At 44.2% G+C, this 22,928-nt stretch overlaps 1 protein-coding gene across 1 annotated transcript in view; it reads left to right on the forward strand.

Moving 5' to 3' along the window:
* Positions 1–22,928, forward strand: part of MAMLD1 (mastermind like domain containing 1) — an 83,411-nt gene that overhangs the window by 47,779 nt on the left and 12,704 nt on the right. The window contains exon 2 of the mRNA XM_062006777.1: positions 1,226–2,920. Within this exon, the coding sequence (XP_061862761.1) occupies positions 1,226–2,920 (1,695 nt within the window). The remainder of the gene's footprint in view (positions 1–1,225; positions 2,921–22,928) is intronic.

Raw genomic sequence — 22,928 nt, forward strand, 5'->3', positions numbered from 1 at the left:
GAAGTTTGTCATACCCAGCACAGCCCTGGAGTGGAGCTGGTTACACAGGGGTTAGGTGGTGGGGCTTTTCTAGTGATAAGAGCTGTTCCTAGATGTGAATTTGTTATCATAGATGACTGGCAGCACTTGCAATTTCAGGCTAGAGCTGGGAGAGGCTTCACTGTGAGCCAGCTTAGAGGAACAGGGATTGTCTATGGTTTTCCTACTGCTGATCACATGCTTTTCCACATCTGCCTCCCTCTTGATAACCAAGGACGTAACATTTATTTCCCTTAACGTGAAGCAGTGATGTTAATGGTAATCCTGTGACAGACAGGTCGTGCTTGTCAAAATGGAAAGCCACAGATGATTACATTTGGAGGAGATTGTCGTATCACCCTGAATTCGTGTTAGAAGTGTTGATTTCAGTTTCGCTTTCTCTGTGTGGAAGGCAGGTTGTTTTCCCCAGGATTCGTGGACTTTCAACTCTACCGTTTCTTGTAGATCAAGATATTTATAGAGCTGTATTTTGCAAACACTTCCATTTTTATGAATGAGTTGCAGTCCTTCAGAAGAACAGCGCCCATTCTGCCTTAGACTTAGAAGAATAAACAGAAATTAAGAGGTTTATCTGTTACTGTTTCTGAAATCTAAAACATCTGTGGTTAGGACAGTTGAAAGCCTATTTAGATAGCTAGTTGAGAATTTGTTTCATTTAGGGTTGTTAGGAAAGTATGCCAGTTATTTCAGATGTTCTGCCTGTAAAGAATGCAAAACAATTGAGTTGTCTCAGGTCTGAATTTTATCCGAGTCACTGGCAGAAGGTCACTAAACTCCATCCAGAGTTTCATTCAGATCTGCCATTTAGGCCTAAAAAATGCTACCATAAAAATGTTGGCATGTTTGTTATGCAGGGAGTATAATGTCTTAATTGAAACGGTCTCAGAAACTATTTTAAAAACTTCTATTACAATTCACATGACAGACAGCATTTTATGGCTTTAACATCTGTTTAAGGCCAACATGTGAGATGTAGCCTTTGTCTGACTGTAACTCTTTTGATTTCAGTGAAGTTTCACCCACTTAAATCCTGATTGAATTTGTCTCACGTGACTGGGTTTTTTAATTGTATGATTTAATTTTCTTTATCTCCAACCCTGTGTTACTTTATGGAGCTTCAGAGCATGTTAGAATAAGGTCAGTAACGGATCCTTTTCTTCTTCCTTTTTTCTTTTCACAATTACAGGGATCCATTAAAAGAAAACTGGAAGATGACAGCTCTCCTGCCTCCAACGGCGTGCCTGATGTCATTTTCCCAAATGACAGTAAAAGACTTTGTCTTGACGATGTAAACCTTGCCATGGGCCAGGGGGCCAATCCCAATGTAGCATGTCCAGAGATGCAAAGTTCTCCGTTCTCCAGCAGTCACAGTGCTTCTTCCCTTGGAGTAGCAGGTCACCCAGTGCTCCTCGAAAGCAATCACATGAACGGTGGAGGCATTGGCTCCCCGTTTTCAGTGCCACCCAACACAGAAATAAATCAGAAGGGGTCAGTAGGAGGGCAAGCCAATAACATTGTCCACTATGATGAGAAAGGAAACAGCTTGCAGTCTGTGGACCAAGAGCTGCAAGATCTATTGGAAGAGCTGACAAAAATGCCCGATCCTTCTCCCAATGACCTAGACCTGGAGAAGATTTTGTGCAGCAAGGCTGAAGAGCCGCTTGGGCTGAATCATTCTCAACCAAGCATAAGTACCACTCCAAAGTCCTCCCCACAGACTTCCCACTTGGAGAACCACGTTGCCAACAAAGATTTTTCTCCAGGCTGCAATCCAACCAACGGAGGATCTCCTCAGATGAGACCATCATCTGCTGGAGCTAACTTCCAAGTCCCTCCTTCAAACAAACCTGCTGCGTCACCTATCTCAACAGCAGCTCAGAGCAAGAACCAGCCACCACCTATGCTTCCAGTACCCTTACCCAACATACCCAGCTCCAACTGGCATGCTCAGCAGCTAAAGCAGCTGGCAGCTAGCAAGCAGGTGTCTACTACTAAGCAACAAGTACAGGCTCCCAGCTGGCCAACTATGTCTCCTCCTGGTCTCTCTCCACCTTACAGGGCAGGATCATCCCCACATCATCAACCTTTCAGTCCTCAAAATGTTATGGTGTCTGGAATGCCTGCTAATAATTTACCAGGAAACAACATTCAGAGTCCTCAAAACACTCTGCTTTCAAGCATGACTTCCAGCAGCACCCCATCCAACGGCCCATCTCCTCCTTATGGGTCTGAGAAGCTCTCCAGTCCAGCTCTGAACCAGCAGCCCTTCAGCCCACAGAGCTCCATGCTGCCCACCCTGACAGCAGCCAGTTTACCAACTAACAACATTAAAAGTCCACAGAACAACTTGGTTGCCAGCATGGCCTCCACAAATACCGGACCTTCTCCACCGTATAGGCCAGAAAAGCTGTCCAGCCCAGCTCTGCATCAGCAGCCCTTCAGTCCTCAAGGTACATTAATCTCTAACATCACTCCTACCAGCAACCCCACAAGTATGCAGAGCTCACTTTTTAAATCAATGACTACAAACCAGTCCAAAAATATGAACATAATTATGCAACAGCCATCCAGTAGCTTACAGCCAAGTCTGGTGAATGAGAGCCCTGTTAGCCAAGACCAGTTTTCTTTCAATAACACCAAACCACTGTCTCACTTTGCCTCAGAGTCAGCTACTCAAAAGATGTCCCCTCTGACACCAGGACAAGGGCAGCAGTCTCTCATTCACTATCTCCAGCAGCAGCAGCAGCAGTCTCCAGCCACGCAGCAGTCCCAGCAGGCTAACAATAGCCAGTTTCTCCAGCAGCAGTTCCGACAGCTGATGCAGCCCCACCGCATGCAGAGACACATGCAGCCTGCCACGTTGCCATCTCAGAGCAGACAGGTGAGAACATCTCTTCTGTGTTACAGGGCTTATGTGAAAATATTGACATTTGTTTTCTGATTTGTACTTCCTTTGTGTTTCAAATGTGGTGTTGCCAAACTTCTGGGGTGTGCACAGTGTACACATGGACAAGGCGGTAACAACTTTCTGGCATTATCAGAGGAACTTGTGTTGATTCCTTCAATTGACATGGCACTGTCTCTTCTAGCCCAGTGGAGAACTTTGAGCTATTGGGCAAAACACATTTCATACTGCCAAAATAAATTATTTTTGTATGCATAGGTGTTATTTAGTTTCTATTGTAAGCTGTAGAGAAGTTCCTATAACGTGTTTCCCATCATCATTTTAGTAAGAATATCTTTTTCTTCCTTAATAACCTGCAACAAATCCATCTCTGTGTTATGCTTCTGAGGCTAGAAAAGATCAGGTGGGGAGAGAAGTGAAGTTGAAATATTATTTCTTCAGGGACAGCAGGTCAAACAGTACAGCTCCAAAATAGCAAAGAGGTAGACTTGAAATACCTGTTACTAGCAGTTGCCAGAAGCAATGCCCTGCTTTGGATGAGGGCCATTCCCCACCCTTTGTTGATCTGCAGTACCAACTAAGCTGGTAAATGCAAAAATGCAGCTGACAGGAGCGAGATAGAGCTCTGGTTTCTCTCCAGCAAGCCTTCTCCCTGAGACTCAAGGAGAGGTGAGAAACAGTATCTGCCACTACCCTGGATAAGAGAGATTTGCTGTGAAACGAGACTTCAGAGCAAGGAAGGGCTTGGGGAATGAATCTGAGAGCAGCCAGAGTGTGAGGAATAAACACCTTTCTTTTTTATTAGGAAGAATAGTAGGAAGCATTGAACCTCAGCACCAAAGCCTAGTACCTTGTTAGGGTAAATTGACACTTTGGAATCAGGATCCTTCAAGCTGCTCAGCTGTGCACACAGGCACTGTGTCAACTCCTCGGGAAGGACTGAAACATTTCTCACCCAGCAAACCAGAGACTGATCTCTAAGCCTTCCTAGCTCTCAGGAGCATGGTGCTTAGTGAGAGAATGCACTCCAGAGCTTGGGTTTCTTTGCTCTTCTTCCCTGCTAAGTGACTCATTCTTATACAGGTGGATTTCTTCAGTGTAGGCGACTTGGTATAACTTTGTCCTGTGATAGCACTGAGAAATAAGGGCATAGTTACTAAATGTCAGCTTCTTAGTGGTAAATCAATGAGGTGCATTTCAACTGTGCTACTTTAGGATTGACTCAGTCTTTTCCAAGTTGGGCACACCCAGTGCTCCCCTGCTTTGATCCAGCAGCTTGGAACAGCTGGGAAGCTGATGGCTTGCTGAATTTGCTTATCCAGATACATAACATGTAAGATATGACAGATATAGTTGGCTTTAAAGAGTTATCAATATGAAGCCCTTCATTCAACAAAAGCCTGAAGTAATTATGTTACTTTAAGCATGTGAAGACCCTATCTGTGTTTAGTGGGACTCAAATTAAAGACAAAGCAGGGAGTCTTGCTGGCCTGAGATCCAGGAGTGTGGATGGACGTATGACTGAATATAAGTGGTGCAGCTTCATGAGTTACTGTCCATCAGATATTTTACTCTGGAGGCAGTGTGGGTGAACAGTACATTCAGGGGGATGATGACTAGTGAGTTGGTAACTGCAGTAGTGTGATTGCTTTTGATTGTGTGTCCATAAGCCCTGAGCACTTTGGTTTTTCCTGGCTTTAATGCTGGATGTGTGGAATTGCCACATCCCTGTCGGATTCCTGAGGTTTCCTGTGCCCTAGTTTTCCCTGCTTTGCATTTTTGTCTTACACCTTTGAACCTCCTTCATCATTGATTAGCCAAAAAAAAAAAACCCAAACAGAAACCCACAAAAGGATAAAAAATACCTGCAGTCTCTTTAACTGGCCAGAATAGCCGCTTTCCCAGCAACTTTCCCAGTGCTCTGCCTGTGCTGCGTTTTTATCTGATTCTTATTGTCAGAGAGAGAGTTATTATAATTTAGTGGATATCAGTAAAGATCAAGGACAGGAGAGACCATGATTACAGGTGATGAGCATTTTACATTTTCAGACTAGTTAGGTAAGCTTATGGTGCCTCCCTCATTTTACAAGTAAGACTTATTACAATAATTATACACCAGATGACAGTGCTTCAGTTTTACAGTCTGTTGAGCTGACGAAGAAAGATGGTGGATGTTCAGGAGTGGAACGTTTTGTTAGGTTTTGATAACTCTACTGCAAATCTCATAGAAGAAAATGGATCTTGTGTGCTGAATTAAAAGCAAAATGACAAGGGAAAATATTGTAGGTAGGAAACCTTAAAGTTCTGGGACATTTGCTGTTTCTTTGAGTCTGGCATGTAGATCTGTTGTTTGTCTGCAATAGATTTCTTATTCATATTGAGGTACTGATACTGAAATTTCGGACCCGACCTGCTGTGTACCAATTTTACTCCATTATAGCAAAGCAGCTCCAGTGACTGTGGCTTTGATTTCCAGCAGTGTACCCGGGGCTGAATTTGAGCCGAAGGAGAATCTCAGTGCCAGTTCTCTCCTGAGGCAGATGATGAATAGGACTCTTCAAGCATAGAGCAGTTGTTTCATTAAAAGGCAAAATGTTAAAGATTTCAGAAGACAGGGAAGACAACTTACGCATCTTCAGGAATTAGTAACCATCTGGTGGAAAATTGCCTTTCTTAGCCTCATTCACAGATATTTGCTTAAAGGAAAATAACAACACTTCCTGGAATGTTGTTTAGTGTTTGGAAGTTATCCCCTTACTCTGTGTGTGTGTGTGTGTGTGTATGTTTGTAAATGTGACTAAAACTTCTAAAAGAAGGCACAGTACTCTCTTCTTTTGAGCAAGAGGTGCAGCTTTGTACACAAGAAGAATGTGGATGGTGGCCAGTTGGAGGGAGAACAATAAACCATGAAATTTGATCCTTGTAGCAGGCAGAGCAACATGGGGAAGAGAGCAGAGGCGGGGACGTAGCCCCAGAGTGAGCTTTTTGCTGTTGTTTTAATGAGTATTAAAGCAAAGACTCCACATTCCAAAAGCTGGGTTACTGCTGGTGCCTCACAGCTCTACCAGCTCTGTCACAATAGTTCTCTTAAGCATCGTCAGTCTGCATCCCAGATCCCGTACTGCCTGCACAACTGGTAAATCTGATAAGGGCTAATCTTTTCCCATCTGAAGCACTATGTCTTTATTGTTGAGCATTGAGGTATATTGATTGAGGCACTGACAGTTTGCATTGTGTGATATTGCAAAGCCTGGCGGGGCTAACATCGCTCTTCTGGATATCTGAAGGTTTTCATTTCACTCATATAGGACTGGTGCTTACTGGGTGAAATTGTGCTCAAAGGTCTGGACTCATAAATTTGTGATATAAAGATGGTAGTAAATGCCAGAGAGACTCCAAGACTATCATACACTGTTTTCTGGGCTTAAGCTTAGACACTTGACTTTATTGGCTGCTCCTGGGTGCACGAAAAGCTGTGTTTGCCCAGGCAGGTTGAATAGTTAGACATCTCCCCTATTTTCATGTTTAAATACAGTTTGTACTTGCAGATCTCTTAATCTGGTATGTCAGATCTATTGGGCCCGATTCTGCCTTCAGCAACACTGATACAATATCACCTCTTCCAGAAGAACTCTTCTGTTACTCCCACCACTATAAGAACAGGCACAGATCTTTGGCAATGGAGAGGAAGGTTTCCCTGAAGGCAGGAAAATGAGCCAGGGATCTTTGCAGTTTAAGTCAGGCTGGAATAAAAAGCAACCCTTTGGGCAACTGTTACTCTTCCAAGCCCAAGTTTGTCTGAGTTAAAATTCAGGAGTCTCAGGGAGGAGAGTGGTGTGGCCCACTGCTGTGGGTGTAAAATGGTGAAATCCAAAACACAACCAAAAAGGTTGTGTTGTAGGGGGGGATGTAGCTAATAAATAGCCATTGTTTGGGTGGGACACACTGTGCATTTCTGAGCTCCACTTGCACTGTAGGAACCCAATGTGCTATTCTTAGAGCTCTCTGCATTCCTGCTGACATCCAGATAGTTGTATACTGGACTGTCAGTGAAGGGTATATTTGTTTCAGCTCCATTGCCAAAAATGATGGTAGAGGAAAAATAATGGGAGAGACAGAGAGAAAAATAATCTTATTTGCAGTAAAAATTGCTATATTTTACTGAGTGTGGACTGCATATGAGATAGTGAAGGACATGCTGAAGACAAAAAAAAACCTTTGAAAGGGACTTGAGTGTGTTTCTTTAATTGTGGTAAAAGCAGCAACAGAGTATCTGAGTTGGCAGAGTAAATTATAGGTTGCAGAGAAACACCAAAACCCCTGAGCTAGATTAAATATACCAGGGGGAGAAAAATTAAACAAAAAAACCCTCGTTTCTGAGCATGAGTTCTCTAAATATAGAAACAAAGCTGAAGAAGAAATGTGCTGTTATAAAGAGCAAACTGACCCAGAGCTTAGATGTCAAAGGTTAAATAAATACAATGGGATACAAAATACAGCTTTTATTAATATAAACAGAAATGCTAATACCACAGACTGATTCCTGGGTGTCCTGTGTTATGTGAAGTTATTTCTGTCTGTGAGAAGTCAGTGCACCGTGACTGTTAGGTGAGACTGTTCTGATTCAGCAGCACTTCATAAGCTCTGATGCAGATTGATTAGGAGTCTGGGAAAAGCAGAGAACACAGCCCACAGCATCTGAGTACATACAGTCCTCTTGTAAGTACAGGGAAAAATCATGTTCCTTTTGAGACTTCTGATATGTCACAAGGAGTCTTCCCAACACATAAACCAACTCTGGTATCATGTATTACTAATAAGATCAAAAGTACTAGCCAGATTTCATCTGCAGTTTCAACACCCACCCACCTCCCCCTCCCTTTTTCTTCAAGTGTCAAGTCTCTTTAAAGACACTTTGAATGAAGTTCTGCTGGTGTCTTTGCTTTTCCCTTTTTTTTTCCCCTTCCCTTTTCTTCTTTGCTTTTGCCTTTCCCTTTTCTCTTCTTCTTTTCCTTTCCCTTTTCTCTTTCTTTTCCTTTCCCTTTTCTCTTTCTTTTCCTTTCCCTTTTCTCTTTCTTTTCCTTTTCCTTTTCTCTTCTTCTTTTCCTTTCCCTTTTCTCCTTTTCCCTTTGCTTTTTCTCTTTTGGAAAAAAAAAGGTTTTAAAATATTACTTTTTTTGCCCTTTTACTAATGCTGTGGAGAAGAAAAACAGATTTGATTTCAAAGGGCAATGGCAGCTCAATACCGAAGCACAGCCTTTGAGGGAGTGGAGAGCTTTTGAAGGCAAAGCAACAAGCCCTTCAGCTAATTAAGTGCCTTTGAATAGGCAAATAAAGGAAGCTGATGATGAATCTGGATTACAGAGAGCAATAAGGCTGAGCCTGGAGTTTGACCTCTCCACAGATGTAAAAACATCTTCTCGAATGGTCATTTCTGAATTTATATGTATCTGTGCAATTTGCTCATGGAGATCCTCTCCTCCTTTCTTTCAAGAGAATCTGAATGAAACTATTGGACTTCCATCTTCTGCCCTCCCTCCCCTGTGAATAAATACCATAAGATAAGTTTTGGAAAGTAAGGAGTAAACTTGTGGAAAGAAAAGGGTCGTCTGGCACATTGAGGCCAACAGCAGCAGAACATCTTCATAAGCACAGTTAGCAAGATAAAAAAACTTAGTTCACATCTATGATCTGATCTTTTCCCATTGCTATTTTTCAGTGTTTTTTTTGACTCTGTTGTCTTCTTCTGTTAGATTACAGGTATTTCAAAGCATTTCCCTATTGTAGTGGAGCCTTTGCAGCCATATCATAACCTTCCCAGTTCTTTGGCTTATATTTTAAGGTCTTTGCAGGCATTGATATTTCTCGCAGCTCACCCTAATGCACTCATCATTCCTTTCAGTTTAGCTGTCTGTTGTGCTGGAAGCACTTTTGGACACCATGTAGCACCTTGTTAGGGGATGCAATCTGCAGAGGAGAAGCTTATAAAGAGATCAGATCCTTCTGAACACCACGTGAGAAGCGTCTTCCCCCACTCTCGCCATCCCCTCTCCTTTTGGATCTGAAATTCATGTGGACACTACTTCAAAGCTGCAGCACTTCCCTCAATCCAGTTGGGTCTTTCCCTTAGTTATGACCTGCTTAATAATCTTCCTGACAACAATTTAGCACTTAGAGACAACTGAAAATCCTCTTGGAAAGAAAAAAGAGAATTGGGAGGTACCATAACCACCAGCAAGGGGATGCTGGAAGATGTTCAAGACAGTCTTGATTACCTGCAGGACAATGAAGTGATGGGGAAGGGGCGGGGGGGGGGCTGATGTGGTGTCATCCAGGGTTTTGGTGGAGAAAGACAAGAGGAAGTAATACTATGTACTGTAAACATGTAGATGGAAATGTGACTTCTCCCAGAGAAATTTAGGACAAGGCACTGAATTTCAGTCTGCCAGGCTGCTTTTGATGAGTTTCCTCTGGCCCTGGACACGGGCTGTATGTCAGTGCTGCATCCCCCTCTCCACTCCCAGCAGGGCTGTGCAGCCATGAGGTGAGTGGAGGAGTGTGTGTCACCACACAGAGGTTCTGCATTAACTCTAAAACCCCTCTTGCTTTTGTGGTTTTGAGCTTTAAGCAACAGACAGTTGTTTCCTTCCGCTCTGCAGTGTGGGGCAGGAGAGAACCTCTTCTCTCAAAGGTACAGGGAAAGTGGTTGGTACCATGCTAAGGAGTGTCTGATTCATTTGATGTGGAACTGTATCCTGACACTCATTCATACCAAATCCACTCTGATCCTGCCAGTCTAGGTGAGCAGTTTCACTTGGGGTTTCTAGGCAGCTGGGTCACGCTATTCACAAGTTTTCCTGGGCTAAATACTGACAGAATCGGGCCCCAACCACAGATTCTCTTTCTTCTTTTTTTTTCTTTCTTCAAGTCACCCATCTTGCTTCATTACCACAAAAAAAAAACAAACCAAAATCCATCCATGTGCAGAAATCTTCAGTTTATAAGCAGTGGAGCAGAAGGTTTTGAACATAGAGGGTCTTTTTCCCTCAACTCTGCCCTTAGATGCAATGAGGTTATAAACATCCCAGGAATCTAGGGAAAGACTCGGCGACCTTCTCACTCTTGGGCTTCATAATGAATGCCAGAACTTCCTTCTGTGCATCATTCTTTAAAATAACACCGTGAACAGTGGTTACTAATGGGTCAGACACACTACTTGCATCCTCACTCACAAGTCAGCACACTCGTAACTCTTATATTGACAAGGTGTGTTCATGGCACAGCGTGATGATGAATAGCCATGAGGAAATGGTCTCCATGACCCTACTGTACACCCAGCTCATTTCATCTGTGTTGTAAACTCCCATTAACATCAGAATATCTTAATTCCATTTGCTTCCCCACATTTGTGGAAGGTGGGTTGGTTTGTTGTCTGTATTTTCTGTATCTTTCTCAGTAAATGGCAATTGGAGGAGATTATTTTGACCTAAATGCAGCCTGGCTTTCAGAAATGTGCTCACTTCCCTAAAACCATGCCCTTCTTACTACTTCACATTTGATACTTAAATGAACAACTTTAACACCTTTATGAGCAATAGTGTGAGAGCATGGTTTGAACCCTTGATTTTGGGATGGTTTCTCCCTAGTGCTGTCTCGTAGTTGTCTAAAATTATATCTTTATTCCACAGGGCAGAAATACCTACAGACTCAAAGTCTAATTTAACAATGAGACTAGAAAGCAAACGAATGCATGAGAGAGCCCTTGAGACGCTGTTAAAGGCAGCGGCTGGCGCCGGGTGGCGGTGGGCAGGGTGGGGTGACAGGAGCAGCCTATGTTGTCCTTCTGCCCTGCGCCTCTGTCATTTCTGCCTCGCTGCAGCAAACGCCGCTCGCAAGAGGACAAACATGTTTTGTTTCAGATGCAATACCTAGAAATAACTTTCCTGGTAAAATGAACTCAGTCTCTTTTTTTTTTTTTCTCTCTCTCTTTTTTTCTCTGGGCATTTTGGAGAATTTTCAGTGTGTGGGTGGGGGAAAACAAAGCCAGGGCTGTAAACAGGAACTGATATTGTCTCCATGTCTGAATGGGGAAAGAAACTGAACTGGCCTCCGTGGTTCTCTCGTACATCTGCAAGTCTGGAAACACTGGGATGATTCACAGTTTGCTGATTAATACAGGAGCAAGCAAAATGGTGTGAATTAACGGCCATTACAGAGCTGCACTGGATGGCAAATATCCCCCTAGAACAAATGATGTTTCATGAAGATTGCCCAGAGGAAGAGGTAATGGGTTTTAAATACAAATTAGGAGCAGCCCCATCAAAGCTGTTAACATTAAGGTTTGAAAGCCAAACACTACTGTGAGCTGTCTTCAAAAACTGTACATTTAGGAGGCATATCAGTCCGCTGTGTTGGCTGTGTCATATTTCTGTCTTGAGCACTTTGGACTATTTCAAGCAGCCAGCACTAATAATTGATAGAAATCTGCAATCAGAATGTAGCAGCTCTTCTCAGGGCTTTGAAGGCTAATCACTCTGTTACATGTACATATTTTAAAGTGAAATTTTTATAGCATATTTAAAAGCAAATATTATCATTATCAGTAGGTGATTTTTAAAAGCACCACTGTTAGCAAAAAGTCACCCTAGATCACAGTTTAACCTTTTGCATATGGGAATGCTAGAAGAATAACATAGGAAATATATTACTTTAGCATAAAGACTGTTTATTCTCAGCAAAATTGTCTAACTTTTCTCATTAAAGTAATGAGAATGTGATGCCTTAGATCAGTGTTAAAACAAACGCAGATGTGAATGCAGGTTATGGACAGGCTGCGCTGAGCTATTTCTCCCCATTACAGAACTGATAAGAGACCCAGAAGAAGGCTAAGCCCTGTAATGTAGACAAAATAGTATGATGTCCTGGACTAAGACATTACATTAACAGCTTGATCTTGCAAAGATTCAAGTACACACGCCTAAATTTACGCAGTGGGAGGTTATTCCAGGATGACTACAGGATTATTTCGGAGAGCACAGTGAATCATGGATGTAGTCTCTGTATGCTCAAGAAAGACCAAAGGTGGAGGAGAAGGATGCAGCAAAGGGCACAGTAATCATTGGCAATGGCATATTAGTGCTGTGACAGAAAAAGAGAGAGTTGGAAGCTCGGATGCACTTGTTCCTACATCAGCTCCAGTTTACGTTGGGATTATTTTTGGCTTTTCTGTTTTGTTTGTTTTGTTTTCTGGGAGTTAGTACCAGCATTTTGTAAACATGCCAAACTTTGCATACGTTTATGTTTTAATCAGTCCAGTGACTATTTGCACTGCTCTGAGTTGTGGGGTGGGTTTTTTTTACAATAATGAATTGCAGAAACAAAATTCACCCCTTGTAGAAAGAAAAGCTGCCTCCTCTTCTTGAGCACAACAATTACAAAAGCAAATGAGGAAAAACATACCTTAACAAATACTTTTTCCCTCTCTTTTTCTTTTGTGATTGTAGGCTGCTAATGTTAATGCTTTTCTCTTTCCAGAAAGATGAGGATATACTATCCTGGGATGTCAGTAGCATGTATCCATGTCATAAACAAATCCATTTTTCCTCAGTACTTAAATGCTCAGGGCTTTTGGAAGCTGCTCTGTGCATAAGAAATGCATTCAGTATTTCCTTTACTCTCTGGCATTACGAAGTATAAACTGTTACTGTAGTGAATTGAAGGGTAGTTTACAGGGCACTCGTACTTGGAGGGTCTGTTTTCTGTTACCATTGCTCCGAAGGGCGTGTTTAAGCAGTGAATGAATGATCGTATGAGCAGGATTTCTGTGCTTCCTACAACCCCATTCCTGCCCTCCTTTCCAGCTCAGTCAGCACACTTTCTGCAGCCGCAGTTGAAGTTTTCTGGGTGGAAATGTGGCGTTTAGCAGAATAGATGCATAACAAGGATGAGATACTTTTTTTCTCCTTTTCCTCTTCTCCCAAGAGATACCCTGTGACTTCCTCTATTAGTCCATTAATCGCCGTAGCTCCAAATTCAGTCTGATCAAAGGAGCAGAACGAGGTTGAAAAGTGCAGATTCTGGCAATTGACTAGACTGTTTAGATTCCCCGCTGAGCTCATTTAGAGCTGGAATTAAGCTATTCCTGCTGTATCTTTCGTCCTCGGCTCGGCAGTAGTGCAGTCCTGTGCCGTGCCGGGGAGCGCTGAAGGCAACGCAGCCGTTCCCACAGCCCGGACCCAGCCTGGCCCAGAGAACAGTCGCCAGGAGATAGAGAACTGAGCCTCCCCGTGCCAGGAGAGAGCTCAATAACCTTGTCTTAGCTTGATAAGAAGGTCTATGTTAGACAGCATTAGTTATTCGACTGCAGAAAAAGGGGAGAACGTGTTAAACTGAAGGCGGCGGAGTAAATATTGATGATTCCGTGGGTTTGTTGTAATTTCAGCGTCAGGTTTCTGTCTCTTGCAGCTCTCTTTGCTCAGGTTGGTGTGTGTGTGTTGGGAGTGGGAAGGAAAGCATTTTTGAAACAATGTAACCGGGAAATTTGTAAACAAGGTGAAGTTTCTTGTGAAAGTTTTCTTTACAACGTAATGACTCACTTAACGAATACAGTTGTTTTTAATACCTATTTATACGTGCAGTTACAAACCGGTGCTGTTTTCTCTCATTAAGTCTTGTTGGTTCTTGTTTGCTTAAGGCAAAAATGCAGACTGCCCATACCTGTGTTGCTTGCTGCAGATTAACATCTGATTTTGCAATCCTTACACATCTCAAATTCCTATTGATGTAACCAAGAGTTACAAGGAATAGTGTGGGGCTCTTGATGTCACTATGTGTGATTCTACAGTTCCCCAAAGTGTGCTGATATTTCTCAGAGGGAGACTCATTTGATGTGCAAGTTCTTATCTCATTAAAGTGAATTATTGTTACTGAAATGTGAATGGCATTCTATTATCAGAAAATATTATGTACTTAATGGTTTAAGAGTGCTTAAGGTCAGCAAGAACAGAGAAATGCTGATAACATCACCATAGACTGTGTGATGGTCCTGAAATGTGAGTAAATCTTTAACTGGAAAAAAGTTTTACAAAACATATCAGTGTTTTCCCATAGTTTAGGACTTTGTCCAAAATCCCCAACATTACCTTATGTTATATTTTACCTTTTAAAAAAGAAAAAAAGAGGGGGGGAAGCTGAACATTTAATGAGAACTTTTTTTATTGAGGAAAAATACTGTCAAAAATAATGGACAAATCCATTCCATGCCCAGTCCAGAGTCTGAGCTTTTTTTCTTTTACCCACATAGGTGGCATATATCCATACATTTTAATTTTAAAAAGAAACATGACCTTCATCAGGGGCCTTATGTAGAATAATATCAGGAAGGAGCTCCTGACTCGGGTGTGCTGCTCCATTATAGGTTGCCACCATATAGGGTACTTTCCCTATGTTAGCTTACAGAGGTTTCCCCAAATGTCATATTTTGTGCAGCACTGTCAGTATGGAGAGCTAAAATTTTACGTTCTCTGTGATTTCTTGCATTTTTCTCTGCTGATGATAACAGAAATAAGTTCTTTCATAAGATGAAATGCTGTCTTGCTGCAGTTAAAATGGACATTTTTGCCTATTTCTATCTTAATTAAGCTAGAGGGAGGGTACCTACCTGCTGACTAGATTACTGTCAGACTTAACCCAAAGTAAAATTGAGTTGTACTCTGTTCTCCTAACAGAGCCTATTTTCTCCTTCTGCCTGGGCATTAATAGGCTTTTACTGCTGCACATTTTCCAAATAAAACGTTTTTGCCAATTTCTGAAGAAACAGCAAAACGAGAACCACCTCCACCTTAGACATGCTGGAAGGAGTCCTGAGACATGGCTTATAAACCAAAACAGTTGGCTAAAAGAAGGAATTAAAGTAATCCCTGATATTAGGAACATGAGAATGAGATGACCTTCTGTATCTGCCCCTGGGTGAGTTTCTAACCTAGTTACACTGTAGACTCCTCTATATGGCTGTGCCCCCATACCTTTACTGTGCAGAAAACAAAAGACCCAGCCATTCAGCTGGGAAACTGAAACACATGCTTGCAAATATTACAGGCTTTAAATGCATTGTATTTTTAACAGTAGTTCGTGATTGGAATGACAGGAAGGAAATGAGCAGAAAACATCCTATTCTATCTCTATATAAAATCTTGCTTGTGAAAGATACAGTTACCACAATAATGATCGGATGCTAATTGATTCATTGTGCTGGGAGACAAGTGCTGAGTGGAGGAGCCAGCGGGGTCATTTTCTTGCTCCAGCTCTACTTTGGTTGTTTGCTGAGGAAGGGCAGGAGCAGGTTATAAAGCTGCTGCCACTACATTCGGTGCATGTTTTTCTCAGAAAAGAAGAGACACTGCCAGCCAAGATCTTTTTCCTTTGGAAATTGTGGCTGGGAAGGGCCCCTTTGGCTCGGCAGACAAAGTGGGCAGTCAGACAGCCCCTTTCCTGAATCCCAGGCAGGCACCAGACGGCTGAAGGAAGAGAGGCACCAGGCTGAATTAGATTGCCTCCTGCTTTGGACAGTAAGGCAGAGGCAGGCTTAATTGCTTTGCAGCTGTTCATTTTTTCCCCTTCTCCCTCCCCTGCCCTCCTCTCCCTCCTCCCAGCTGACCCTGGTGGCAGCCGCAGCTCTAGCCCCAAGGAAACCTCCTCAACCTGGGCAGAAATAGCAAAGCCTTGATACCCTTCCCTCAAGTCCAGCAGCAAATGAGAAGAGAAGGGAAAGTATTAAGGGGGAGAGGGGGGGAGGCTCTTTGGCATTACCTGGTAATTTGTCCTTTTTTTTTTCTGGGTTAGTTTGTACACTGTTGTCTGAACGCTGCTTGCGGCAAGGGACAGGCTGGGGCAGGGCAGGGACAGGCAGACGTCTCGGGTGACATCCTTTCAGGAGAGACGGCTGGGTGGCATTGCTGGCAGGCCCTGGCATCATGTCTGAGTGGACAAGCGGGCAGGAGAGCCTTCAGATGAGCCCCCTGCAATGTGGCACTGCCCGCAGGAGGATTTACGAGACATTTGAGATTTCCTCTCTGGAGCTGCAATACCGTTTAGGGAGGTCTCCCAGCCTGCTGCCTGGCAGCGTGGATGTCAGTGGGGTTGATCCAGTGGTGCTCTCATGGGTAAGAGAGCCTCAACACTGAAATGTTCTTGACCTGACTATTAAAGGAAAAGCTTTTTTGAACCTCAAAGAACTTGCAGAGGTCTCCAGCCCTCAATAACTGTCTCAGGCCAGACTTGCAGATTTGCATAGGTCTGATAATCCCGAACTGTCTGCGCCTCAGCCTTGTGCAAGAAACAGAGTTTGTTTGCTTAATTGCTTTCACTCCACTACCAGTTTTAAAAATTTTAAATCGTGTTTCTGTACCTTTAGCAATGAGACTGAAGGCAGCTTTCAGCCCACCTGCTTTGCAGAGAGGGGCTTTGCTTGTCTGCTGCTCAGATAGCCTTCCTGGGTCTGTTCACCTCCAGCAGCAATGTCAAGCTAACCCAGTTTTGCAGCTGGTATCAAGCGCCAGAGGCAAGCTTTGTAGATGTCTCTTTAATTCCTGCACTTGTAGAATTTAGTGTATATTTTCCCTCCAGTTCCTCTGACTCATACAGTCCTTGGGGGTGAAGGCAAGGGGAGAACAAGAAGGCTATAACCCAGGTCTAATTTACTCATCTGATAAAGTCAGTGAGCCTTCCCCTTCTCTGTCCAGAAAGACAGTCCCTCTCAGGAGTCTGTTTGGCCTCCCAGTTATAATTATGGCATCAGTAGTTTCATACTTGACTGTCCTCCTAGGCTGACCGCATCTCCTCTGCCAGGGCGTCGCATCTGGGTGATAGCAGGAGACCATGAAGTGCCCTGTGAGCCGGCAGCAGGATGCAGGGCACGCAGCCCCGCGTGGCTCCGGAGCATGGGCTGTCAGGCCACGCTAAGCTCTTTATTCGGGATGTCCTTGTTTATTTTTTATATCCTTAACAGCATAAAGCAGAACTTGAGCTGGGTACCAGTGCAGATTTTTGGCACATTTCTTTGAAGACAGAAAGCTGAAATGGGGATCTTTGCTCAGAGCCGTGGAGAGATGCAGGGTGTCATTCCTGGAAAGACAGTGCAGCTACCAGATGCTTTGGTGGTCAGGGGGATTTGTGTCTGTAAGAAATGGATTTAGAAATAAGGTACAGTAGCATGTAAGTGACTTTTTTTTCCCCCCTAATCTGTTCAACATGCAGCCTACAACAGCTCTGCCTGTTAGATTTGAATTAAAACCGGCTCCACAAGGTACAAAGGCTCTCCAGCTCCTTGCCGAGACCGGAAATCCATTGTGGCATCCTGATTAGTGCTGGTGAAATCGGAAACCTTTCTCAGGGCAGATAACAATCTCACAAATGAAAATATAACCTGTTAATCCTGAATTTTGACAGGGATGGTTGTGCAACTCCAGGCCAAATCCAGGATGTGTCCTATCCGTGTCCTATCCATCAGAAAGGATTTGCTAGTAGGGAAGGATGGGATTGCATTCGTGTAGTACCCCCTCCCAAAAGCGCCCCAGCTTTATGCCAGGTCTGCAGCCAGAAGCAGGAGGAAGGGTGCTGGGGGTAAGGCTTAGCGCATAAATTGGGGTTCATGTCTTGGGACTGACCCCTCTGAAGCTCTTGGCTGAAGTATCTTAACATGAGGTTTCCCATCCCCACTGTGGAAGGAGGGGTGGTCTGGCTTGGGCCATCCATACTTTTGCAGTCCCATAATAGTCCATTTAATTATGGGTAACAATAGGTTTTGTTTTTTCCGATGTTAATAACAAGTTCCAGGGTATAAATAACTCTGCAATTAAAACAAAATGCCTAATGATTTACCATTTGACACCTATGCAGTCTGATGGAGCCCTGGCTGCTCAAGGAATTTTCTTCTCCTGCCCTGACTATTTTGTAATTGTTTTACAAAGAACACATGGATGTTCCAGTCATGAAAAAATGCCAGCCAAGGTACATTATGGCACTGTTGGAAGTGTGGCTGTGGTTTGTTTGACAACTTCTGTATATTGACCTTTGGGTTTTTTTAAGAAAAACACCAATAGTCAGAATTGCTTTGTCCTGGGACCCATTAACTCCTTCAGAGCCCCTGTGGTGTCTGTTGATATGAGCAGCACACGCGTGGCCAGATACCGTGACTTGTGAACCACCTCAACTGCTGTTGGAGGTGTGCAGGCAGTTGCTGCATATCCCTTTGGTCATTTGGAAGAGCCAATCTATATGTACAAACCTGTGGCATTAAGCCCAAGCACACTAACCACAATAGCTAAGGAGACAGAGGCCATAGGGAAATCACCTCAGAGGGGAAGTCACCTTCTCCTTCAGAGAGGAGACATGGAATGCAGCCTCTCGTTTCCGAGATTGGCTGTGATGTGTTTCATATGGAGCCTGCCAATGGAGTTGCTTAAATATACAAGTGTGCCTAAAAAATGTAAAAATAAAAGCACTGCTATTTTAAGACTCTAGAATCAGGGATTATAAATAGCTCAACTGGTGTGTTAGTCCTGGCTGGGTGTGTCGGGCATAAAACCTCACCACAACTGTCACTTCCCTTTGAAGCAGCTTGTCGGTGAGTGACCGCAGCAGTGAAGCCTCCTCTGCGTTCCCGTATCCTCTTGATAAGCACAGGTCAATGATAAGGTGCTCTCCAGGCTGAGGTGTCCATCACACAAGCTCTGGCTTTGCCAAGTCAGGCCTGCGAGCACACAGGAAGGGAAAGGTGGGTGCCCGTGGGCGAGGAGCGCTGCACAGCCAGGGTTTGGCAGGGTAAAGCGAAGCTCACTGCTGAGCACAAGCTGTAGAGCTGTGGCTGCCCAGCCCCAGACAAAAGACAAAATACCTGCGTGGTTAAGCGCTGGTTTGGGACTTGTGAGATGTGGCTTTAGTGCTCTCTGTTGTAGGCCTTCCTCTGTGACTGGTTAGGATTTGTATTCCTGTCCCCAGCATTCAGACTCTTCTGGTGGAGAAAAAGATCTTTAGGGGGTAATTTTACCTCACCCTAATGTGCACCTTCAAAAAGTGATGGATGCTTTGTGGTGAGGGAAGCCTGGATAGCATGTTGAGGCTTGGCCCTTGTCTGTTGGAGGTACCTTTATTCTTCACTTTGGAAGAAGCAGCAGCTGTGGCAATCCGATACACAAAAGTCTGTGAAGCTGAAGGGCATATATGTACCTTAAATTACTGTCTTCCGCCTCAGAAAGCATTTTCATTTCTGCCTGGTTTTCCAGTGGCTGGAAAGAAGTACCTTTGGTGGTGTCCCACCACCTCAGCAGCAAAGGCGAGAGGCTGGGGGACAGGGTCTTCTCAGTGCTTGCTGGCTCCAGCACCAAATAATGATGTGTTGATTTGCAATCTGTGGAGCCAGGAGGCAGCCCTGGGTGACAGGGATCTGGAGACTAGTAAACAAAAGAAGGCACAGTTGGAACTCAAACTGTAAGAAAGCTTGTTTGGGTCTAAAGAAAGCAAGTATAAAAGCAAATAATGACAGTGTTCAAAAAGGTCTGCAGTGGTGTATCTCAGGACAAGATGCAAATGTATCTGCCATGCCCTTGCGCTGGTAGGTTGCCAAAATCTGGGTTATTCTTACAGGGAGCTCTAAGCAGCCTGTTCCCAGGTGAAAGAAAAGCTTGTTGGCTGCTCCTTCTTTTCATAATAGATAGAACTGGGCCAGAAATCTCTCATGGTGTAGCTGAGTCTTCCCCAGAAAGGGTGAGCTTATTTTATGTTCTCTCAGTGGAGGAAAGCTTGCAGCCAGGCTATGTCTAGCATCTCTAAAAGAAGCCAAACATCCTGATGCCTGAAGGTTTCCCAGAGTTCATGCTGAATTCTTCCTGCATGGCCTGCTTCTAACACAGAGCTGTGTCCTGGTGTGATACTCCCCTACTGCAGAACAAGCCGCTTGTATTTTGAGGTGATGGAGAAGATGTTTTCCATCAAGAAATAAATAGGGACTACAGCAGTGACAAATAAAGATCTTATGGGTTTAAAACCAATAAACTGACAGCTCCATTTTCAAACCTGGATGTTTCAAACTAACCACTTAGAAACAGTATTTTGGCAATCTGCTGACTGCAGCGGGCACCTGTGTTCTCTGCAACTGCTGACAGTCAGGGAGCTTCTGGAGGTGGCCTGGAGAGGATATGAAAAGTTACAGTAACTGCCAGGTCAAAAATTAAAGCCTTTGTCTGGAAATGAAGTTGTTACTTTGGTCTGAAAACAGGGGCTTCTTTGGTTGCTTGCCGTGGTCAGAGCTGCTCCTGGAGGGCAGCTCCTGGACTGATTTAATGCTCCATGTCTTTTTTTTCTTCTACACTGAACTCTTAATTATGGCTGCATTTCAGTGCAGATTATCAGGGAGTGCAGTGCAGAGCCCGAGACCCCTGGGGTGCAGTAAGTGCCCTGATCTCCTCTGCCCTGCCCCTGGGGGGTGTTTACAGATGAGATGTGTGGCTCTGCGAGGGTGTGTGCACATACACAGAGTTATGGTATGAAGAAGCTCAGTTTGCTTTTTATTATGTCCCTCCCCCCTTCTTCTTTTCTATAATCATGGCCAAACAGGAACAAATGAGTGTGTCACTTTAAACCATGAAACCACTTAGTCCGTAAAGACAGATTTGGCGTCTTTGTGCGGGCAGTGACAGGCCAACGCACCGCTCCATAGTGATCCCACTGTTCTCCCTCTGCCCCGCACCCCACCGCTGCTCCCCACCCCCTCCCACATTTGCTCCCTCTGTGCCCGCCTCTGTTTTTGTGGTTGGTAACCAGCAAAAGAATGGAATGGATTTAATGATTTGTTGGCTGCGGTGCCGGCATGATTAAGTCAATAAAGCTGCAAGCTGAAAACAGTGTAGTTACAGTATATGACTTTAACCTTGTTAATGCATGTTTATGTCCTCTTGCCCACTGTATAGCTGTACATTGCATAAAGAAGATCTGACCAATCTTTAACCCATTAAATAATTCATAAAGTGAGAGCAGACATCAGCTACTCGCAGAGCGGATCAGTAACCATGGGGTCAGCAATAACTTTGGCTCCCTGGACCATATCCAGCATGTTTAAACTCTGGTGATGTCACCAGGCAAGCTTCTAACCTTAATCATTTGGATGGGAACAAAGGGAAGTTAACTGTTGACATGCAGTGTCTCTGCAGAAGAAACACTTGTGAGTTCTTTGCAACATCTCTGCCTTGCAGGGAACATGGACTAGCTCCAGCCTCCTTGCGTCTTTTATACGCTTCCCTCTGTCCTTACAGCAAAAGTGTGCCTGGCCAAATGTTCAAAGGCATGTGTTTCCTAGATTACTCTTATCTTAAATGACAGAGGCACACAAATCCCACAGAATTTCAGGGAAATGTTGGCTGACTTGAGGGTATTTGGAGGCACTCGGGTGGTTTTTGAATTGTGGATAAATGTTGAATGAAAAAGTATCTCCTGCTGTGTAAATGACTGAAGACGTATAACGGGGATGGAAGAGGGCAGAAGCCAAGGATGTGGAGCGAAGTAGGGCTGTTGTCACCACAGTAGAAGCTCTCACAGTAAAACATCAAGCAAGGCTTGCTGGAAAATCCTAGGATTCTCACCCATAACTACCTCAGCTAGCCTCTTTTCATACTAGCCAAAACCCAGGGCTGACTTCTGCCAGCACACAGCCTTCTCTGCCATAGGGATTCTCCAAGTGCGGTGATGTCCATGGTTCTTGCAGCAGCCTCTCCTGCTGGCACAGAAGGGGTAAGTCATGGGACCGTGGGGCATGTGGCTGGGACACGCTGCGCTCCGCTGGTCTGTGCAACCAGGTTAGAGGCCCTCGGGGGCCATTACAACTCGGTGTAGTTTAGTGCTGTTGAGATGCAACCAGCTGCGGCCGGACCGGGAGGAGAGATGCAGGGATGAGGACATGACAGAATCTCATATGCAGAATGAAGCAGAAAATGCCCTCCCACCACTCACCACTGAGCGGCACAGAGCACAGTTCTGCTGCAGGTCTTTGGGGTCACAACCCAAGAGCATGGGAGAGGCCTCATTTCAGGAGGCTGAAGACAGAACCCTCACGCTGCCCCAGGAACTGCCCTTATCTTCCTGTTACTCTCTTAACTTTTAATTCCTTTTAGGGGAAAACTGAGGCAGAGGGAGAAATGAAGTGACTTGTCCTTAGTCACGTGAAGAAACTATGTTTGATGGAACTGGAAACAGAACCTGGTCGTGTGAGCCCATGTCAATACAGCCAGCTTTTATCCTGTGACTCAGTCACAACACAAACTCACTGCTCAAGATTGTCTTCTTCAGAGGTGGCTTTGGAGTTCACCTTTAATGATCCTATTTTCTGTGTCTCCTTCTGACAAGTTGCGTGCTGAGAGTCTCATGAGGTAACTCTCCACTCTGTGTCCAAAGGGACACTTGCTTGTGCAAGTAAACTCATGGGAGGCTTGTGTGCCTATCAGCACAGCATATATCCAGGTGTGTTTGCAAACAGACCTCTAGGATGCTGTGATGTGTGTGTCTTTGTGTTTAGGACTATTGGGACTATTAAAAGCACCCAGGTAAAAGCTCTGACACAGTCATTTGGGAGCCAGATGGCTGTGTACAGCAGAGCATATCTCAGAATCCATTAACTACATCAGCTCAGTAGTGAATTTTCCAGGTGCCAAAAGATATGCACCTTGAGTTGGAGATTAGAGCCTGGGTCTCCAGTCTGTTGTTGCCAGCGTCTTTAGCCAGAGACAGCCATGCTGAGCATTCACAGTCACTCGGTTATTTCCTGTTGCTTTATGGGTGTGCCAACAAAGACTCTCAAATCAATTTACCCTGTTGTTTTTTTGGTTTGGAGTTTGGTTTTTTTTCTGGTTGGTGTGGTTTGGTTTTGCCATAATCCAGAGCAGCAGTCTCTGCTTCAGAGAAGACGCTCCGGAACTGATGGCAAGTCAAATCTGATCTG

This window comes from Colius striatus, chromosome 13 (assembly GCF_028858725.1).
Source record: "Colius striatus isolate bColStr4 chromosome 13, bColStr4.1.hap1, whole genome shotgun sequence".
Classification (NCBI taxonomy): domain Eukaryota; kingdom Metazoa; phylum Chordata; class Aves; order Coliiformes; family Coliidae; genus Colius; species Colius striatus.